Here is a 23,784-nt window from a genome sequence, read left to right on the forward strand (position 1 = left end):
AGTCTCAGGACTGAAGACCACAACAACAACAACAACAATATACTGTATTCTACAGCGTGGTATTACGATTGTTGGCGCTGTTTCTGGGATATTTTCTGCGTTTTTTTTGCCGTTTTTCTCGGCATACATCTTGTCATCTGCAACTGTGTGAGTGGCTGTCAGTAAACAAATACAAAAACGTCAACTTACATACGTCATGCCGGAATTCGTCTGGAGAGATTAGGGAAATCACAAGAAATCTAAATCTGAGTGGCTGGACGGCGATTTAAACCGTCGCCCTTCCGAATACGAGTCCGATGTGCTAACCGCTGCGCCACTTTGCTCGGTAGGCAGATGCGGTACAAGGTTCTGACTTCCGAGAACAGCTGATTATATCTTTATGAACTATTACCAGTATCGGTTTATTTTTTCTCTTCTTACCTGAGCAATATGTATGAAGCTTTAGAGTATTCCGAGGTTTCTCTTTGACAGCCTGTTCTTAGAATTTTGTAAGTAGCTTGTCGATGGATGTTAGGCGTTCTCTTGTCAACTGTGTACTAGTTCACATTTTTCGTCCCCTCTCCCCCCCCCCCCCCCCCCCACACACACACACACTCATGGAAGGTAATGATATTTAACAATAAGATACGATGGGTGGTTTCATTAACATAGTGTTTCTATGTTTTTAATTATGCGCAATAAGTATAAAGTGCAAGAACAGGAAGAGAGAGAAGCTGTGTAGATTGTAAAGTTGGTAAATTCAGTATAAAAACTGAAATTTAATATTTTCTGATACGTCAATAACTGTTTGAGATTATACTAACTTACCTGGATTGTAAGTGAACGTCTATTCTTGTGTCAACTACAGAAAAGATAATCGAAAAAATTAACACATTAGGAGAGAGACCGTATTACACATAAGTTATTATTCAGTTGATTAACTCAGACGACAAACATGTTAAATGTTTTGGTTAACATCATATCCTGAGAAGAAATATGAAGAAAAAAAGACACGAAGAATACGAAAATTTATTTTTAACCTAGACAAAATAGTACTACAAGTACAGAATATTTAGTACCGATAGCTAACTTGAATGCTAGACTATTAATCTGTATTAGGAGCACTGGAAACATAAGTAAAACACAAACAAATAAAAAACTAAAAAACTTCCAGACAAACTGAAATACTGGGTCTGTCATTTCTGGAATCAGACAATAAATAATAAAAACGGACATTCGTCAGACTTTTCCACTCTGTGAGGCTAACAAAACTGATAATATGATTGTACTGGGATAACTCAAAATATTAGTTTCCTTTTGGTGCTGGAGATTGGGTAGTAGTTATCTGAAAACAATTAAATGTTTCCATTTCTTTTTACTAAATGTGCAATCTTGTTCAGAACAGTGAAATAGTTCCCTTTAAAGCACCCTATGAGACCAGTCATTTGCTTTCACCAACGACGAAATTCCACAGAAATTGTTCGTACTTGCTGTGTTCAGCAATTCAAAAGGAGTCTTTCAGATTTACATTCAGTGAAATGGTAACAGCACTACCAGAACACAATAACGAGTCAGCATATTACTTTTATTTTTCTTTGGTGTTCTACTAATCTTTCAACATAATATTTACTATCTATATATTTGTGCTGACTAAATAGATGTCAACTGACCATGTTATTTAGATGCCATTTAAAAAATCGCGAACTGCTTAAAGACAAGGAGAACACTGCGAATTATGACTACAAAACAATGCTAGAATAATTATGTCACATGGTTGAAAACATTAGATACGTAACCATTAGGTAGGCTATTCCGTCTAATTTTATTAGATAACGACTAAAATGTTGGAGAACATCGTACAGAGATCTAAATAAAATAAACGAAAAGGGTAACAAATGAGGAATTGCCACGGATAAGTTCCTGCTGTTCTGGTTTATAATCCCTTTCCCAGTTACACTTCCAGGTTTGTAACACTCACCTTACAGCTGTTTCTCTTTGTATATTCCCTGCCTCTGTTTTGATGCAGTTGCTCAATTTTTGTACCTCTTTTAATGTTCCAATTGGACCGTCCAAACTAGTTATTACAGCTATAATATTTATGGTAGAGTCTTGTACAAATCGAAAAAGCCATTGAGATATGTTCAGCAATGTGAGAAAATAAGATATGCATTCCATATTTCATATTATGAGTATGTTTTGAGTGTAATAACCACAGATTAATAAGCCGTAAATGACCATAATATAAAGCTCAGTGTACGTAGTGTACTAGACGTACAGTTCTAAAAACAGAGGTATAGTATGTAGCACTGCAGTAGCCATGACAATACGTTGTGAATATTGTATTGCGCAGTAGGTTTGTTGTTTGGACAACAACAATGAACCAGTTCTGCGCTTGTTGGAGGATCTACTAAACTTCCCAAAGTGGTCGATATCGACCCCTTGGTGTCGATATCGGTTTCCTAGGGGTCGACATAAACGAAAACTGATTTTGGGGTTCGACGAGGTCTAAAAATCGACCCTTATTAAATTAACACAAGTTGTTATTTAAAACTTTCAAGATAGGTAGGTACTGTCTTGTTTATGTTGTGTTACATGTACTAAGAATAATTAATATTTTTTTTAGGAAATAGCATTGTTTTATTTTCTCTTTGCGAATTAATCATTATAAATTAAACTTGATATTTACTGAATTGTATGCCTTTTTATTTTGTTAAATTTTGATGAGAAAATGAAGTCAACTTTACTCACTTAACCAAGTGCAAAGTTTTCCAATTGGTACCTTAGTACCTAGGTATTTTGTATCAATAGGAAAAAACTAAAGATAGGCCCCCTTATTCGCAATAGTCTGCAAACTTAAAGCATTGCTAATTCTCACTTTGTCTTCTTCTATTGACCTAAGTCAGAATGAAAAATAACACTCTGTAGCAGCTGTTTTAAGTTAGCGGACCATTATGAATGAGAGGGTTGATCTTAAAAGTAGGTAATTTGGCCATGGGGGTCTGAGGTAACAGTTCATTTTGGAAAAGGGGTCACTTGTCCAAAATAGTTTGGTGATCCCTGTACTAGAGTCTCTCTCAGAAGAAGGGCTACAAAGATTACTGAAGCGCATGTCGCTTCTGCTTTCAAATGGTTCTGAGCACTATGGGACTCAACTTCTGAGGTCAGCAGTCCCCTAGAACTTAGAACTACTTAAACCTAATTAACCTAAGGACATGACGCACATCCATGTCCGAGGCAGGATTCAAACCTGCGACTGTAGCGGTCGCGCGGTTCCAGACTGTAGCGCCTAGAACCGCTCAGCCACTCCGGCCGGCGCTTCTGCTTTTATAGGCGCTCAGCATGAAGTACAAAAGTAAAGGTATTAGCACTGTATGAGGAAGGTGTGGTTAATGTGCTCGGCGGATCTTGCTTCCTCCAGTACCTTACATCCCCTTCTCATAATAATCGAGGTAAATTCAATACGTAGTACTGTAACTAGACCAAATGTATGTGCAATGAACATAAAGTACGTACTAATCATTACTTTTTCCGCCGTAGCCATTAGCTAACATTACCGAGTAGGATAGAACGAATGATTACCGACGGTGTCACATAAATGTTCCTCCACAGCCGCCGTCCTGAGTACGAAAATAACGAAAGACACGTTGCTGTAGGTGGCAGTCGCCTTTATTGGCGAAGATCGCTCAAAGTGTTGCACATGCGCACTACGTTGTGACGCTACACGGGATTCGGCGCATGTGCGTTAGGTGGGCGCGCGGCAGACGAGTCCCACGGTGGCTGCGCAGACGAGCGAGCGGTAGGCGCGCGTCCAGGCGGCGGCGTGCACCGACGTCAGCTGGCGGTCCAGAGCGTCGCGCACGAAGGCCGAAACGTAGCGCGTCGCGTCTTCTCGCTGCTCCTGCAGCAGCCGCGGCGCCGCGTCGCCGATGGCGGCGCTCAGCAGCCGGCCCGTCTCACCGCCGCCCAACAGCCCCTCAAGGTCCATCTGCGCAAACAACCAGCTATCAGTGTGGCCGCCTCTGATACAAGCCGCGCCGAACAGAGCGCGTACTGTCGCTTCAGTCCGAACAAAGGATGGAGGTCGGGAGCAGAGGCGTGGAACTCCACAGTGACTGCCACGAAGTGAGGAAGAGTGCGGTGGCAATCTGATCTGCTTCCACATGCTAGAAACTGAAATCGCTTTATACACTACCGGGCATTAAAATTGCTACACCAAGAAGAAATGATAAACGGGTATTCATTGGACAAATATACTAGAACGTCCTGGGACATCTGCTGTTCCTGATCTATATAAATGACCTGGGTGACAATCTGAGCAGTTCTCTTAGGTTGTTCGCAGATGTTGCTGTAATTTACCGTCTAGTAAGGTCATCCGAAGACCAGTATCAGTTGCAAAGCGATTTAGAAAAGATTGCTGTATGGTGTGGCAGGTGGCAGTTGACGCTAAATAACGAAAAGTGTGAGGTGATCCACATGAGTTCCAAAAGAAATCCGTTGGAATTGGATTACTCGATAAATAGTACAATTCTCAAGGCTGTCAATTTAACTAAGTACCTGGGTGTTAAAATTACGAACAACTTCAGTTGGAAAGACCACATAGATAATATTGTGGGGAAGGCCAGCCAAAGGTTGGCAGGACACTTAGAAGATGCAACAAGTCCACTAAAGAGACAGCTTACACTACACTCGTTCGTCCTCTGTTAGAATATTGCTGCGCGGTGTGGGATCATTACCAGGTGGGATTGCCGGAGGACATCGAAAGGGTGCAAAAAGAGCAGCTCGTTTTGTATTATCGTGTAATAGGGGAGAGAGTGTGGCAGATATGATACGCGAGTTGGGATGGAAGTCATTAAAGCAAAGACGTTTTTCATCGCGGCGAGATCTACACTCCTGGAAATTGAAATAAGAACACCGTGAATTCATTGTCCCAGGAAGGGGAAACTTTATTGACACATTCCTGGGGTCAGATACATCACATGATCACACTGACAGAAACACAGGCACATAGACACAGGCAACAGAGCATGCACAATGTCAGCACTAGTACAGTGTATATCCACCTTTCGCAGCAATGCAGGCTGCTATTCTCCCATGGAGACGATCGTAGAGATGCTGGATGTAGTCCTGTGGAACGGCTTGCCATGCCATTTCCACCTGGCGCCTCAGTTGGACCAGCGTTCGTGCTGGACGTGCAGACCGCGTGAGACGACGCTTCATCCAGTCCCAAACATGCTCAATGGGGGACAGATCCGGAGATCTTGCTGGCCAGGGTAGTTGACTTACACCTTCTAGAGCACCGTTGGGTGGCACGGGATACATGCGGACGTGCATTGTCCTGTTGGAACAGCAAGTTCCCTTGCCGGTCTAGGAATGGTAGAACGATGGGTTCGATGACGGTTTGGATGTACCGTGCACTATTCAGTGTCCCCTCGACGATCACCAGTGGTGTACGGCCAGTGTAGGAGATCGCTCCCCACACCATGATGCCGGGTGTTGGCCCTGTGTGCCTCGGTCGTATGCAGTCCTGATTGTGGCGCTCACCTGCACGGTGCCAAACACGCATACGACCATCACTGGCACCAAGGCAGAAGCGACTCTCATCGCTGAAGACGACACGTCTCCATTCGTCCCTCCATTCACGCCTGTCGCGACACCACTGGAGGCGGGCTGCACGATGTTGGGGCGTGAGCGGAAGACGGCCTAACGGTGTGCGGGACCGTAGCCCAGCTTCATGGAGACGGTTGCGAATGGTCCTCGCCGATACCCCAGGAGCAACAGTGTCCCTAATTTGCTGGGAAGTGGCGGTGCGGTCCCCTACGGCACTGCGTAGGATCCTACGGTCTTGGCGTGCATCCGTGTGTCGCTGCGGTCCGGTCCCAGATCGACGGGCACGTGCACCTTCCGCCGACCACTGGCGACAACATCGATGTACTGTGGAGACCTCACGCCCCACGTGTTGAGCAATTCGGCGGTACGTCCACCCGGCCTCCCGCATGCCCACTATACGCCCTCGCTCAAAGTCCGTCAACTGCACATTCGGTTCACGTCCACGCTGTCGCGGCATGCTACCAGTGTTAAAGACTGCGATGGAGCTCCGTATGCCACGGCAAACTGGCTGACACTGACGGCGGCGGTGCACAAATGCTGCACAGCTAGCGCCATTCGCGGCCAACACCGCGGTTCCTGGTGTGTCCGCTGTGCCGTGCGTGTGATCATTGCTTGTACAGCCCTCTCGCAGTGTCCGGAGCAAGTATGGTGGGTCTGACACACCGGTGTCAATGTGTTCTTTTTTCCATTTCCAGGAGTGTATTTACGAAATTTCAGTCACCAACTTTCTCTTTCGAATTCGAAAATATTTTGTTGAGCCCAACCTACATAGGTAGGAGTGATCATCAAAACAAAATAAGAGAAATCAGAGCTCGAACAGAAAGGTTTAGATGTTCGTTTTTCCTGCGCGCTGTTCGGGAGTGGAATAGTAGGGAGATAGTATGATTGTGGTTCGATGAACCCTCTGCCAAGCACTTAAATGTGAATTGCAGAGTAATCATGTAGCTGTAGATGTAGATGTAGAACTGACATGTGATCACATTTTCACGCAATTTGGGTGCATAGACCCTGAGAAATCAGTACCCAGAACAACCAGCTCTGGCCGTAATAACGGCCTTGATACGCCTGGGCATTCAGTCAAACGCAGCTTGGATGGCGTGTACAGGTACAGCTGAACATGCAGCTTCAACACAATACCACAGTTCATCAAGAGTAGTGACTGCCGTATTGTGACGAGCCAGTTGCTCGGCCACCATTGACCAGACGTTTTCAGTTGGTGAGAGATCTGGAGAATGTGCTGGCCAGGGCAGCAGTCGAACATTTTCTGTATCCAGAAAGGCCCGTACAGGACCTGCAACATGCGGTCGTGCATTATCCTGCTGAAATGTAGGGTTTCGCAAGGATCGAATGGAGGGTAGAGCCACGGGTCGTAACACATCCGAAATGTGACGTCCACTGTCCAGTGCGCCGTCAATGCGAACAAGAGTTGACCGAGATACGTAACCAATCGCACCCTACACCATCACGCCAGGTGCTACGCCAGTATGGCGATGAGGAATACACACTTCCAATGTGCGTTCACCGCGATGTCGCCAAACACGGATGCGACCATCTTGGTGCTGTAAACAGAATCTGCATTCATCCGAAAATTGACGTTTTGGCATTCGTGCACCCAGGTTCGTCGTTGAGTACACCATCGCAGGCGCTCCTGTCTCTCAAGGGTAACCGCAGCCATGGTCTCCGAGCTGATAGTCCATGCTGCTGCAAACGTCGTCGAACTGTTCGTGCAGATGGTTGTTGTCTCGCAAACGTCCCCATTTGTTGACTCAGGGATCGAGACGTGGCTGCACGATCCGTTACACCCATGCGGATAAGATGCCTGTCATCTCGACTGCTAGTGATACGAGGCCTTTGCGATCCAGCATGGCGTTCCGTATTACCCTCCTGAACCCACCGATTCCATATTCTGCTAACAGTCATTGGATCTCGACCAACGCGAGCAGCAATGTCGCGATACGATAAACCGCAATCGCGATAGGCTACAATACGACCATTATCAAAGTCGAAAACTTGATGGTACGCATTTCTCCTCCTTACACGAGTCATCACTACAACGTTTCACCAGGCAACGCCGGTCAACTACCGTTCGTGTATGAGAAATCGGTTGGAAACTTTCTTGATGTCAGGACGTTGTAGGAGTCGCCACCGGCCCCAACCTTGTGTGAATGGTCTGAAAAGCTAATCATTTGCATATCACAGCATCCTCTTACTGTCGGTTAAATTTCGCGTCTGTAGCACGTCATCTTCGTGGTTTAGCAATTTTAATTGCCAGTAGTGTATATTGACAGGTTCAGTTATGTAAAATAAAATGAAATGCAGAATTCACCAAACACAAGGTCTTTTTAAACAACTGACTTACGCATCCTCTTCAAAATTGTACTTCATAGAAAGACCATAAAGCGCTCATCATCCGAAAATGTTGTTATGAATACCACAGAGCCTTATTTGACGTGGATCTATTAGATATGAAATGTTATAGTTGTAAGTAGGCTGTTTAGGTTTTTATGTTGGTAACGCCACGTAGCGCTCTGTATGAAAATCGCTGACTGCGCTGTGTGCAGTCTGTGGCTGGTTGGACTCACTGTTGGAATATTCGCTAGTGTAGCGTTGCACAGTTGGAGGTGAGCCGCCAGCAGTGGTGGATGTGCAGAGAGAGATGCCCGAGTTTTGAGAACGGACGATCTGGACGTGTGTCCGCCAGAAACAGAAAATTTATAAAGATGGATGTCATGAATTCACATGAACACTATCAAGGTAAATACATTGTTTGTTCTCTATCAAAATCTTTCATTTGCTAACTATGCCTATCAGTAGTGGCTTCAGCAGTTAGAATCTTTTATTTAGCTGGCAGTATTGGCGCTCGCTGTATTGCAGTAGTTCGAGTAACGAAGATTTCTGTGAGGTAAGTGATTCATGAAAGGTATAGGTCATTGTTAGTCAGGGCCATTCTTTTGTAGCGATTATTGAAAGTCAGATTGCTTTACGCTAAGAACATCGTGTGTCAGTTTAGTGATGATCAGAATAAGTAAAGAGAAAACTGTTTGAGTACGTTGAGTTTTGCTCAGCTATTTGAAAAAGAAATAACGTAGAAGTTTACCAGCACAGTAATTCATAATTTTTCTAAGGGGACGTTTCATAGTGGAGGACAGTAAATGTTTATTCTACACTGTAGCGCCAAAGAAACTGATATAGGCAAACGTATTCAAATACGGAGATATGTAAACAGGCAGAATACGGCGCTGCGGTCGGCAACGACTATATAAGAGAACAAGTGATTGAGGCAGTTGTTAGATCGGTTACTGCTGCTACAATGGCAGGTTATCAAGATTTAAGTAATTTGAACGTGGTGTTACAGTCGGCGCGAGCGACGGGACACAGCATTTCCGAGGTAGCGATGAAGTGGGGATTTTCCCGTACGACCATTTCATGAGTGTACCTTGAATATCAGGAATCCGGTAAAACATCAAATCTCCTACATCGCTGCGGCCAGAAAAAGATCCTGCAAGAATGGGAGCAAAGACGACTAAAGAGAATCCTTCAACGTGACAGAAATGCAACCCTTCCGCAGATTTCAATGCTGGGCCATCAACAAATGTCAGGGTGCGGACCAATCAACGAAACACCATCGATATGGGCTTCCGGATTTAACTGTTGATGACTGGAAACATGTTGCCCAGTCGGACGAGTCTCGTTTCAAATTGTATCTAGCGGATGGACGTGTTTGGGTAAGGAGACAACAATAAAACCATGGTCCCTGCATGTCAGCAGGGGACTGTTGAAGCTGGTGGAGGCTCTGTAATGGTGTGGGGGTATGTGTAGTTGAAGTAATATGGGACTCCTGATATGTCTAGATACGACTCTGACATGCGACACGTACGTAAGCATTCCGTCTGATCACATGCATATCCGTTCATGTCCATTGTGGATTCCGACGTACTTGGGTAATTCCTGCAGGATAACGCGAAATCCCACACGTCCAGAATTGCTACAGAGTGCCTCCAGGAACGCTCTTCTGAGCTTAAACACTTCCGCTGGCCACCAAACTCCCCAGACGTGAACATTATTGAATATATCTGGGATTATTTGCAACGTGCCGTTCATATGAGATCTCCACCTCCTCGTACTCTTACAGATTTATGGACAGCCCTGCAGAATTCATGACGTCTGTTCCCTCCAGCACTACTTGAGACATTAGTCAACACCATGCCACGCCATGTTGCGGCACTTCTGTGTGCTCGCGTGGGCTCCACACGATATTAGGGAGGTGTACTAGTTTCTTTGGCTCTTCTGTGTAAATCATGCAGAAAAAGTGATAACATGTCAAGATTTTAACAGCACTCTAGGACCAACAAAGGAGACATCCTGAGATCCTTTACCGAGAATCAGACTGAGAACATTTCTATTGATAGTTTCACACCTGAGGCAGCTAGGAGAATAAAGTAGCTTGAGGCTTCACATCGTTCACTGAAATCATGCTTTCCAGAAGCTGCTTGGTGCATTTCCGACCTGTTGCTCTACCAAAGCGTAAGTTCCCTGGCAGAGCGTTACAGCTTCTTAGTTACACGTTATAGAACTGCCCTATAATAGCCTACACTACTAACATCTGCTAGTGAAGAAGCGTTCGACTTCAAGGTAATGGAGTCTGGTGCTAGTAGGAGAGGAATTTTTGGTTGCCAGTTTTGATGAAGGAGGGGCGGTTGCATAAAATTATTATTATCAGTTATGTACCTTTATCCTGTATTAAATCCTAAGCTTCTCTGCAGTTACGGCGTTTTAAGCAGATGGGAACTTGTCGCTCGGCCGCTATCTTGGTACTACTGAATAGCAATAGGATATGTATCAGCTTTGGATTTCACCCTTTTTATTCTCATTTTCACCATACGACTATCTTTCACTGATACGACAGTAAATTTGTCTGTCTACCTTAGGAAAGGTGCGTAACGAAAGCAAAGGAAGAAAAAATTATCTGTTTAAGCGGATATCTCAAACATTGTTATCATTATCTATGAGACATCTGTTTCTCACATTTATGGATGACGAACAGTTGCGTTGAGATACTTGATTCACCCATAAGTCCCCAAAGAAGCTCCTTAAATATGTACACATGGTCAATAAACTTTCTGTGACTGAGACTCAATAAAAGTTTAACACTCCATATTTTCCTTGTAAGTAATTTAGTTAATGTGGGATCTTCTATCTGAAGACTTGTATAGAGCCCATACACCATTTTACTGTATAAAGCGTAATCTTGAGCAGACCATATATATCTCTCTCTCTCTTTCCAAGCACTTATCCAAATTGTGGGATCTGCTGGTTAATCGGATGTGGCATGCTAATTTTAAGGGGTGGCTAGATGCCCTTCCTGGCGCCACCCCATACCCCCTAGGAAGGAATTAGTGTACCCCAACTGTCTGTGTCTAGTGTAATCCATGGAACAGTGCGAATGTGTTCAGATGTGTGCAAGCTGTGTAACTGGGGCAGGACGTGGGAACCAGCCCAGTATTCAGCTAGCGGGATATGGATAACCGCCAAAAAACCCCATCCAGGCTGGTCGGCCATTGTCGTTAAAACGCCAGGCGGTTTCGATCCAGGACCGGCGCGCCTGCCCGAGTCCAGGAAACAGTGCATTAGCGCTCTCAGCTACCCTGGCGTGTCTTGAGCAGACCATACACACTAAAGAAAATGGTACAATATGATAGATAATGTACTTCTGACTAGGTTACTCTTTGATGTATAGACAGGGTGGAAAAAAGTATGGAAACGCGAAAAACACATATTACTATGCCTAACACAGTGTAGGAAAACTGTTGGCATCGAAACAGCTTCCTGTCTTCTCACAATGGATAACTACAGGTCCTACGTGGTTTTCATGGGAATTGTAAGCCATTCTTTCAGCAAAATAATGGCAATTTTAAGTATCGATGATGGAGGTTGTGACGCTACAAGACGCTCCAAGCGCTGCGAGCAGTAGTATTAGTGTAAAGAAATGGCGCGAGATGGCAGAAGTGACTGGAGACAGGCAAGGAGAGCCATCTAGCGGCCAAAAGGTGAATGGTACTGCAAGCCTGACTAACGTTCAGTACCCCCCTAGTAAATATTCAATAGTGTTTAAGGAATATAGATAATAATTGAATGAATAAAAAAGATAATTAATATGTACTGATGGAAAAAGAATGTATGAAAGTAAATAGTATATAAGTAAATGTGCAAGTTAATTTTATGAGAGTAGCAAGGTGGGGATTCACCCACGTAACTCAAACGGAACAGCCTAGCTGGCCGTGGGAAGAAAGAACAATGACCAGTCGAGTCGTGGGGAGCAAGGCAGCGGACACATCGCACGGTAGCAGGCCAAGACTAATTGATAATTGCACCAAAAGTTATTACTGGTTTAAAATCACATCGGCAAAACAACGTCTTATAGAGGGGTCCCGTGGAAGATAGATATTAAAAAGTTGCAGTACGAAAAGATCATTTGTGGGCAAAGTGTGTTGTTGCACAATAATGCAATGACTAGCGCAACTGCGTAGGACCATGTAATTGGAATCATCCATTTGCTATGGCGCTACAACTACTAAGAAGAAATTTATTAAGTGCACTATTTTCACCAAGTTCGTTCAAATAAGATGCTACTAGCAACCTGTTGGGATCATAAAAGTAATAATTTTCAAGAGCAATTATATTGTGCTATGATGAAAAGTTTATATTAAATCAGTGTTAACATCAAACTGCATTACCAGTGAATTTTATCGATAGTTAACCTGTTTCCTCTATCACATGATACATGGCTTTCGTACGAGTCATGGTTTCAACAAAATTACAGTGGAAACATGGTCAGTCTTACTGAAGCTGAAAATGGCTATTCTAATATCTACACCGAGTTGTAACTGTGGAATTCAATGAGAAATTGGGAGCAGAAGACAACAAAACGCACTGTAAACGCAAGTTTCAGGATACTGCGCTGTGGGTGCAAAACTATGGAGAAGTGTAACAACTAGAAACCTTAAAGTGATTAAAATTGTAGTATTAAAGATAATTTCTTTGATTAAAACCAAGAATGATTACCACAGCATAGTAGATGCTTCAGTAATTAGTGAAAAGATATTTGTAGATTAGTATGTGTAATTTTCAGGTATTATTTATTCTAATAGTGTATGTGAAATGTAACCAATATGACAAGTGACATATTAAAAGAAGCTAGGGTCCTGGTTAAGGAAAGATTAATTAAAGTAGCGTACCTCAAATGGAGTCAACCCCATAGTTTACTGTGTGAAGTATTGCAGATTATTCAAAGTTTTTAAAAATTTACTCATATAAACATAGCGTGAAGGTTGTAACCTCCAGGCACAAAGATAGATGTCATTGGGTACAATCTGTCGCGCCCGTGTGCAGTTGCGGCATACGAAGTCCGATGATTTATCGTGTTGGGTTAGCACTAGTAATATTATCAGCAATCAAGAGGAGGGCAGCGACCTCCACAAGACGTATAGCAATCAGGCACACGTGTCTGAGACAGTTCTTCCTCGTGCTTCCAAAACCACTCCTGGATGATGCGAGCTGCATGAACAGGGACTCTGTCGTCTTAGAACACAGCATCACCAATGGCGAACGAAGTTTGTACCATGAGATGGACCTAGTCAGCCAAACTGGTCAAATAAATCTTGGCAGTAATGCGACCTTCCAGAGTAACCGCAAAGCCCATGGAACATCCGATACGGCTGCCAAAACCGCCACCGACCCCCCGCCAACTTTCACTGCCAGAAGTTGGAAACAGTGTCAAACAAGACTAATCTGACAAATAGCTTTCATCCACTGCTCTGGAGTCCAGGTTTGATGGCTTCAGCACCACGTTTTCCTCTTACTGTCATTTGCATCACTGATAAGTGGTTTTGGAATTCCAGCTGGCCCAGCAGTTCCCTGCTCATGGAGCTCCTTCTTCATGTTTTACTGTTTCCAGGTTTCGCGAGTGCGACATGCAGTTCTGCAGTGATGTTTTCAATTGTCGTCCTCTTCTTTTTCGTCACAATCCTGTCAATGACCCACTTGTCACGATCGCTCAACACACACTGTTGCGTCTTATCGGATGATGTTTTTCCGCTTTCCCTGTATGCGGTATAATTCGTTGACACCATGCCTCTTTTAACACCAAACACTTCGGATCCCTTGATTACGGAAGCTCCCACCATTGGAGCAACAACGATTTGCCCACATTCGATTTCACTCATCTCCAGCTTAATGCGCTCACAACTCCACAGAATACTCTTCTGATCACAACTGTCACTTTCAATGTATTCAGCACATTGCAGGTACCGTTTGTGATTAAATACAACAGCACAATCTGCAGGCATGGCTACCATCTTCATTTATGTTCAAACATGCACTTCTCGCGGAGTTTCGATATTTTTATCTTATTTTGTTATCTGTGCTCCACACTGACTGACTTAACTCTGTGTGGAAATTAAACAACTCTACGTATCATGTTACTCATGTCATTGATTGCATTGATTCTGTTACCATCAATGACACTACGTGATCAAAACTATCCGGACACCTGGCTGGAATTGACTTACAACTTCATGGCGCCCTCCATCGGTAATGCTGAAATTCAAGATGGTGTTAGCCCACCCTTAGCCTTGATGGCAGCTTCCTTCAGTCTTGCAGGCATACGTTCAATTAGGTGCTGGAAAGTTTCTTGGGAAATGGAAGCCCATTCTTCACGGAGTGCTACACTGACGAGAGATATTGATGTCGGTCGGTGAGGCCTGGCACGAATTCGGCGTGCCAAAACATACCATACGTGTTCTATAGGATTTAAGTCAGGACTCTGTGCAGTCCAGTCCACTACAGAGATGTTATTGCCGTGTAACCACTCCGCTATAGATGAACAGATGCACGATCCTGTTGAAAGATGCAATCGCCATCCTCGAATTGCTCTTCAACAGTGAGAGGCAAGAAGATGCTTAAAACATCAATGTAGGCCTGTGCTGTGATAGTGACACGCAAAACAACAAGGGGTGCAAGCCCCCTCCATGCAAAACACCGCCGCCTCCGAATTTTACTGTTGGCACAACACACGCTGGCAGATGACGTTCGCCGGGCATTCGCCATACCCACACCCTTCCATCGAATCGCCACATTGTGAGCCGTGATTCGTCACTCCACAAAACGTCTTTCCACTGTTCAGTCGTCCAATGTTTACGCTCCTTAGACGAAGCAAGGCGTCGTTTGGTATTTACCGGCATGGCTTATGAGTAGCCGCTCGACCATGAAATAGAAGTTTTCTCACCTTGTGCCTAACTGTCATAGTATTTACAGTGTATCCTGATGCAGTTTGGAATTCCTGTGTGATGGTCTGGATAGAGGTCTGCCTATTACACACTCTTCAGCTGTCGGCGGTCTCTGTCAGTCAACAGACGAGGTCGGCCTTACGCTTTTGTACTGTACGTGTCCCTTCACGTTTCCAATTCACTCTCACATCGGAAACAGTGGGCCTAGAGATGTTTAAAATCTCATGTACAGACGTATGACACAAGTGACACCCAATCACCTGACCACGTTCGAAGTCCTTGAGTTCCGCGGAGCGCCCTACTCTGCTCTCTCACGATGTCTAATGACTACTGAGGTCACTGATATGGAGTACCTGGCAGTAGGTAACACCAAATATGAAAAACGTATATTTTTGGGAGTGGCCGGATACTTTTGATCACATAGTGTATTTCTGTGTCTTAATTTGCCACGGAATCTTGTAAGTATGCGAATGATAACAGATCCAGTATTCGTTGCACATAATATTGTTCTCATATTATGCATCAGCAAGTACAATGTATTAAATCTTTGTAGATGGAAGACAGTGGCACGCAATTGCAATAGCACAACAAAAAAACAGTTACAGCAAAGAGAGAAAATAATGTCATTTAAATTACCACGGAATTGATGCGGCGCTTAGATAAAACGGAATTTCGTAATTACATCATTCGTGTAGGCTGAAAAACTGCTCTCACACCTCACTAAGCACTGTTAGCGTCCTATAGCTCAAGTCAATTCTCCCGACTGTGACGGGCCAAAATCGGAACGATGCGTCACGTAAGTAAAGTGCCGCATGACATTGCATTTAGATAACTGTTGGACTGAAAACCAATAAAAAATGATGTCGTCTAAGTGATGCTAATTGTTTTTCACGTACATATTGTTATTTATGTCAACATTTTCTCATAATTTTATAGAAGATTACAGGGGAAGAAGGGTATCTCAGCTTGTCTGAACCAAGAAATGCGGAAATACGCACCATGGATGCTAAAGAACGCCTGCGGTATAGAAACAATGCGCTATAGAACTACGGGACAACCAAAAAATGAGCTGCATTAAAAAGTGTAAATAACGTTGTTTCTTTATTTTATTATAGTCGTACTGATTATCAGAACGGTTATTAAGCCAGTTGAGTTTTGAATAGGCTGCGTATGTCGGCAGAGTATGGTAATCTAATTGGTGACAGGAAAGCATTTTTTTTTAGGGGGGGGGGGGATTTGTTACATCTTGCTGTTTTCAATAGCTGAGTCCGAGTTCAAATTTAATCCAGGTAATTGACTATTATGTTGGGAAAGAAACAGTGGTCATTAGTTGATGGCGAGGCAAGTTACATCTCGAGATATGTTTAAACTAACTAGTAGGATCCGTAATTGTATCGATCGTAATTGGGAATTTTTAGCTAATCCATGGACAACACCACCGTGTCTAGTGAGAACGGTGACTGTTTTTCTCTGTTAGTATAGTGTGTTTCGCAAATTGACGCAGTAGTGTTTGGATGGTGAAATAGATGCGACTATAAATCGTTTCTGGATTATTCGAAATGTCGCAGGACGTGTGTAATACTGAACCCGATACAGAAAACATTGTCTTGACAGCCGATTTGTAAGTAGATATTTGAAAACTACTGGAATCAAGGAACAGCATTATTTCCTGCTGAAAGAGTAGGCTGCTTCGAGTATTCACTAATTGTCGTAACCAATTATTTGCAATATTTACGAGTTCTGAAACGCCAACATCTAGACTGGATGAGTTTTGTTTTGCTTCAGTGTTTAAGAAACAAGGAAAAATGGCAGTGGCAATTAAATCTCTTTCTATTTTTTGAGGAAAGATCAAGAACTATTTTAAGATGCAGATACTGTGAAAGCAGAGGTAAGCCCTCAGAAAGAAAAATAAAGTGAACTATTGCTATTTCCTCAGACGTTGATAACAAATTAGATTACCGTAAGAAAATAACAGAAAACAAGAATATAAAATTACAGGGTGGTCAGAAACAGTCTGAAAAACTTTTTAAGGATGTTGGAAGGCAAGTTCTGCTGAGAAATAACTGTTATCTTTTGCACAAGATGTAGAAATTAATGATAAATTAAATTTTGAATTAGAACCGTCGATATGTCCGAATGAGACAACTCTGGCGAATGTCTAAAGTCCGAATTAGTGCAAATAAAAGTCACATTGAGCAAAGGTTTGCTGGAATGGCGTGACCAGACAAATGCGTAAGTTGTAAACGTACAATAAGACTTGTCCAACTTTTCCACAGTCAAGGGGTAGTTCAAGGCACCCCATCTACTATTAACACAGTTTGTGATACGGTGGTTCTACTGCTGCATATTGTACAACAAATGGCAACAAAACAAGTGTGAATGACTTATGGCCAAACAGTATACCATACGAAGCAAAGACTGCACAATCATTATCTTCTGTCTTGCTTGAAGAAAGTTTTCTTCAAGCGTAGACAATCCCGAGTCTTAGTACCACAGAAAAGTACTCCGCAACCAGTTGCATTTATATGAGCATTCGAAGATGTGTTGCCACGGTCTTGGACTGAACAGACCAGTTTCATACAGGATACACACAAGGTGATGGAGCTCTTTGGGCCACAGACACAGCAGAGCTCTGTCAGATTTACGAACAGTCTGGAAAAGCATTTCTAGCTATGAAACTTCCTGGCAGATTAAAACTGTGTGCCCGACCGAGACTCGAACTCGGGACCTTCTTTCAGGAGTGCTAGTTCTGCAAGGTTCGCAGGAGAGTTTCTGTAAAGTTTGGAAGGTAGGAGACGAGGTACTGGCAGAAGTAAAGCTGTGAGTACCGGGCGTGAGTCGTGCTTCGGTAGCTCAGTTGGTAGAGTACTTGCCCGCGAAAGGTAAAGGTCCCGAGTTCGAGTCTCGGTCGGGCACACAGTTTTAATCTGACAGGAAGTTTCATATCAGCGCACACTCCGCTGCAGAGTGAAAATCTAATTCTGGAAGCATTCCTAGCTACTCTGATGAGCCAAAACATAACGACCACTGCGACAGTTACGACTATTGTTTGCTGCCTCGTGGCGTTGAGGGCACGTGACGCGGTAAGAGAAGTAAAAGACGTGTATGAGGGGTGGAGAAGGGAATGGGGAATCATTCTAGCGACGGTAAGTAGCGCAAAAGCGGAAATCCGCGAATTTAAGAGACTTTGACAAAAGCCAGAGTGTTGTAGCCCAATGCCTGGGAGCGAGCGTCTCGGAAATGGCGAAGCTGGTCACTGTGATGAGCATCTATGGAAATTGGTTGAAGAATGCTGAAACCACGAGTAGGCGACAAGAAGTTGACGTCCATACATCACCACCTAATATAGGGATCGGAGGCTTGCGCGCTCTCTAAAGCAGGATAGGCGGCGGTCTGTGGCAGATCTGAAGGCAGAGGACAGCGTTGGCGCAGCTACAGGTTTTTTGGAACACACCGTTCAGCACTCAGTGTTGACCACGGTGTTCCGCAGCACAGGACCCCTACGAGTTCCAATGTTGGCCCAACAACATCGCCAATTATGATTACAGTGGGCACGGGATCTTCGAATTGGGCCACGGATCAATGGAATCGTGTCTCGTGATCGAATGAATCCAGTTTGTTGTTTTAAACCAGGTCGATGGTCGTGTCCAGGTACGCTGTCATCCAGGAGAACTGCTGCTCGAAACGTGGAGCGCGCCACAGAAGCAGCCTGGTGGGGTCGTATTATGTTACGGGGGACTGGGCTTCCATAGGACCTGCGGTAGTAATCGAAGGCACCGTGAGAGCTGTGGACTACGTGAACATTACTAGGGACCGCCTGTAACCCCTTATGCCTGATGTCTTACCCAACAGAGATGATATCTTCCAGCAGAATAACTGTCCATGTCACATGGCCAGAATCGTGCTACAGTGGTCTGAGGAGTAAACTCACGTTGATGTCTTGGCCATCAAATTCGACTTATCTGTATACGATGAAACCCAAGTGGGACGCTATTGTGCGCCAGCTCCGTGTCCACAAACCAGTCGCCCATAATTTACTGGACCTGTGTGACCTGTGCGTAGGTATCTGGTGCCACAACCTCTGGAAACCTATCAGGAACTTGTTGAGTCCATGGGACGCAGAATCACTGCTGAACTGCGTTCCAGAGGTGGAAGATGCTTTCAAGTAGGTGGTAATAATGTTTTGGCTCAGCAGGATAAGTGTTGATCAAGATGCCATCAGGAGAGACTGATAAAACAGTTATTCAGTCTGGTGCCTTTCCATACCAAACAGGGTAGTCTCTGTACATACTTTGAGAAATATTTAAACCAAACTCGTAATTGCGAAGAGCCTATTTCTCACAAAGAGGAGGTAAAAATTTTGAAGGCGAAATTGACTTTAGAAATTAGTGAGAAACTAGTACGTGTACCGGATGAGGACCTAGAACATTTGGTCCATTCTAAACTTTATCGCCCTTATTCATGAACACGAAGTTCAACAGCCATAACAATAACGGTCACTATAGCATGCCACAGATACACTATGTGATCAAAAGTATCCGAACACCATCCAAAACATACGCTTTTCATATTAGGTGCATTGTGCTGCCACCTACTGCCAGGTACGCCATATCAGCGACCTCAGTACTCATCGTGACAGAGCAGAATGAGGCGCTCCGCGGAACTCACGGACTCCGTACATGGTCAGGTGATTGGGTGTCACTTCTGTCATGCGTCTGTACGCGAGATTTAAACACTCCTAAATATCCCGAGGTCCACTGTTTCCGATGTGATAGTGAAGTGGAAAAGTGAAGGGACACGTACACCACAAAAGCGTACAGTCCGACCTCGTCTCTTGACTGACAGAGGCCGCCGACAGTTGAAGAGGGTCGTAGTGTGTAATAGGCAGACATCTATCCACACCATCACACAGGAATTCCAAGCTACATCAACATCCACTGCAAGTACAATGACAGACGGAAGGTGAGAAAACTTGTATTTCATGGTCGAACGGCCGCTCGTAAGTCACACATCACGCCGGTAAATACCAAATGACGTCTCACTTGGTGTAGGAAACGTATACATTGGACGACTCAACAGTGGAAAAACGTTATGTGGAGTGACAAATCACGGTACACAATGTGGTAATCCGATGGCAGGGTGTAGGTATTGCGAATGCCCGGTGAAAGTCATCTGCGTATAGTGCTAACAGTAAAATTAGGAGGCGATGGTGTTATGGTGTGGTCTTGTTTTTCATGGAGGGGGCTTACACCCCTTCTTGTTTTGCGTGGTACTATGACAGCACAGGCCTTCATTGATGTTTTAAGCACCTTATTGCTTCCCACTGTCGAAGAGCAGTTCGGGGATGGCAATTACATCTATCAACTGGATCCTGCACCTGTTCATAATGCACGGCCTGTGGCGGAGTGGTTACACGACAATAACATCCCTGTAATGGACTGAACTGCACAGAGTCCTGACCTGAATGCTATACGACACCTTTGGAATGTTTTAGGTTACTGACTTCGTGCCAGGCCTCACCGACCGACATTGATACCTCTCCTCAGAGTAGCACTCCGTGAGGAATGGGCTGCCATTCCCCAAGAAACCTTCCAGCACCTGATTGAACGTATGCCTGAGAGAGTGGAAGCTGTCATCAAGGCTAAGGGTGGGCCAACACCATATTGAATTACAGCATTATCGATGGAGGGAGCCACGAACACGTAAGTCATTTTCAGCCAGGTGTCCCGATACTTTTGATCACATAGTGTAAATTAACCGTGAACGAGATCCTAACAAAGGCCGTCGTAACGGATACTGCATTGCTCCAGTGATATCACCCCCTATGTCACCCCAATATGATGTGTGTGGTAAAGACCACCGCCCGACCAATTCAAGTAATACACTACTGGCCATTAAAACTGCTACACCACGAAGTTGACGTGCTACAGACGCGAAATTTAACCGACAGGAAGAAGATGCTGTGATATGCAAATGATCAGCTTTTCAGAGCATTCACACAAGGCTGGCGCCGGTGGCGACACCTACAACATGCTGACATGACGAAAGTTTCCAACCGATTTCTCATACACAAACAGCAGTTGATCGGCGTTGCCTGGTGAAACGTTGTTGTGATGCCTTGTGTGAGGAGGAGAAATGCGTACCATCACGTTTCCGACCTTGATAAAGGTCGGATTGTAACCTATCGAGATTGCGGTTTATCGTATCGCAACATTGCTGCTCGCGCTGGTCGAGATCCAATGACTGTTAGCAGAATATGGAATGGGTGGGTTCAGGAGGGTAATACGGAACGCCGTGCTGGATACCAACGGCCTCATATCACTACCAGTTGAGATGACAGGCATCTTATCCGCATGGCTGTAACGGATCGTGCAGCCACGTCTCGATCCCTGAGTCAACAGATGGGGACATTTGCAAGACAACAACCATCTGCAGGAACAGTTCGACGACGTTTGCAGCAGCATGGACTATCAGTTCGGAGACCATGGCTGCGGTTACCCTTGACTCTGCATCACAGATAGGAGCGCCTGCGATGGTGTACTCAACGACAGCCTGGGTGCACGAATGGCAAAACGGCATTTTTTCGGATGATTCCAGGTTCTGTTTACAGCATCAAGATGGTCGCATCCGTGTTTGGCGACATCGCGGGTGAACGCACATTGGAAGCGTGTATTCGTCATCGCCATACTGGCGTATCACCCGGCGTGATGGTATGGGGTGCCATTGGTTACACGTTTCGATCACCTCTCGTTCGGTTTGACGGCACTCTCAACAGTGGATGTTACATTTCAGATGTGTTACGACCCGTGGCTCTACCCTTCATTCGATCCCTGCGAAACTCTACATTTTAGCAGGATAATGCACGACCGCGTGTTGCAGGTCCTGTACGGGCCTTTCTGGATACAGAAAATGTTCGAATGCTGCCCTGGCCAGCACATTCTCCGGATCTCTCGCCAATTGAAAACGTCTGGTCAATGGTGGCCGAGCAACTGGCTCGTCACAATACGCCAGTCACTACTCGTGACGAACTGTGGTATCGTGTTGAAGCTGCATGGGCAGCAGTACCTGTACATGTCATCCAAGCTCTGTTTGACTCAATGCCCAGGCGTATCAAGGACGTTATTACGGCTAGAGGTGGTTGTTCTGGGTACTGATTTCTCTCGATGTATGCACCCAAATTGCGTGAAAATGTGGTCACATGTCAGTTCTAGTATATTTGTCCAATGAATACCCGTTTATCATCTGCATTTCTTCTTGGTGTAGCAATTTTAATGGCCAGTAGTGTATCTAATTACTTCCTAAAAAAAAGAGGGGGGCCGCGCGAAGTGGCCGCACGGTTTGAGGCGTCCTGTCATGGACTGCGCGGCCCCTCACGCCGGAGGTTCGAGTCCTCCCTCGGGCATGGGTGTGTGTGTAGCTCTTAGCATAAGTTAGTTTACGTAGTGTGTAAATCTAGGGACCGGTGACCTCAGCAGTTTGGTCCCTTAGAGTTTCACACACTCTTTTTTTCAAAAAAAAAAGAAAGTATGCCGAGTCTTACATCGTTCTCGGTTCTATTGATTCGAATGGCTCACCTCTCTACATGTTATCTAGCAAACTACTTCCGAATAGTAATAGTTCTATGGTCCCTACTAAGATGCTAAGATGCACCGACGTTTACGAAGTATTCCGACTGCAAAGACCAGATTGAAGAATTTTTTGAGCGTAGGAAAGAACTGTTATTAAGAAATCAAAAAAACTGTGAAGCAAGTGACCCAAACTTTGAATGAAAAAGTCGTGGGAAATTGTATTTGATCAGCTACTGCATTACACAAGTGGGCGAAGCGTACACTATCACAGAGAATATAACAAAACCATATGTGGCAGATATAACGCAATGTATGCTCGATGAAATATCTATGAGCACCTTTCTACAGTGCCGCTTTCTTACGACACTTTTTCGCGTTCAGTTAACGATGTCGCAGGCTTCAACAAACAGGAACTAGTTGGAAACCAGAAAATATGTCAAACGAAACCCCGAGTCCCGTTAAAAATGACAACAGTTTCAAGCAGAGCAATATTATGCAAACACTGTCACTTGATAATTTGTGGTGCAGGGTTCGCGATGAATATCTACAGTATGCACCACAGGCTCTGACTGTTTTCTCTCGTTCCCAGCAACATGCGTGTGTGAAACTTGATTCTCAGCATATGCAACTACAAAGACAAAATACCACAATAGACTGGATGCTGAACCTGACATGTGTCTTCATCTCTTTTCCATAAAGCCTGACGTTAAACAATTAGTCAAAAATTGAAAAAGTTCACACTTCCCATTAAATGGAAACAGTTTTATCAATCAACTGTGGAAACAATACAGTGTAATTTTGAGTGTTGTTTTGTATATTGTTGTACAAGTCAGTAGCCTATAATGTACCTATACGTGCAAATTGCTTCGTGTTGCTGCAGTTTAAAACTGCTTTTAAGGATTCGAATAAATATGCTATAACTTGAAATTTTCGCCAGTTAAGTTATTTGCAGTATTCCACTTGCACCAAAGTATTTCATACAATGTCAACTTCTGCAGACTTCAGGGACATATTATTACGCCCACATGTGTGTGTGTGATAGAGTCGAAGACGAAGGTCAGGCCAAAATTTTTTATTTAAACGATACATTGTTCCGCCGTCGATTGCGTAACTATGTGGAGATCGGGCAATAAGTGTTTGCACAACATAAATTTCCTCAGATGTTGAATTCTCATTCTTCACGTTCCTAATGTACAGACTGGCGAGTCAGTTTATTTCTTTAACGCACGAAGGACAATTTGTCGTCAATTTAGATATATACACTCCTGGAAATTGAAATAAGAACACCGTGAATTCATTGTCCCAGGAAGGGGAAACTTTATTGACACATTCCTGGGGTCAGATAC

At 44.3% G+C, this 23,784-nt stretch overlaps 1 protein-coding gene across 1 annotated transcript in view; it reads right to left on the reverse strand.

Annotated features, from left to right (window-relative positions):
* Positions 1-2,660: 2,660 nt before the first annotated feature.
* LOC124595597 overlaps positions 2,661-23,784 on the reverse strand; it is a 147,692-nt gene continuing 126,568 nt past the window's right edge. Inside the window, exon 6 of the mRNA XM_047134398.1 lies at positions 2,661-3,964. Within this exon, the coding sequence (XP_046990354.1) occupies positions 3,722-3,964 (243 nt within the window). The 3' untranslated portion in view covers positions 2,661-3,721. The remainder of the gene's footprint in view (positions 3,965-23,784) is intronic.

The sequence above is a fragment of the Schistocerca americana genome, chromosome 2 (assembly GCF_021461395.2).
Source record: "Schistocerca americana isolate TAMUIC-IGC-003095 chromosome 2, iqSchAmer2.1, whole genome shotgun sequence".
Classification (NCBI taxonomy): Eukaryota; Metazoa; Arthropoda; class Insecta; order Orthoptera; family Acrididae; genus Schistocerca; species Schistocerca americana.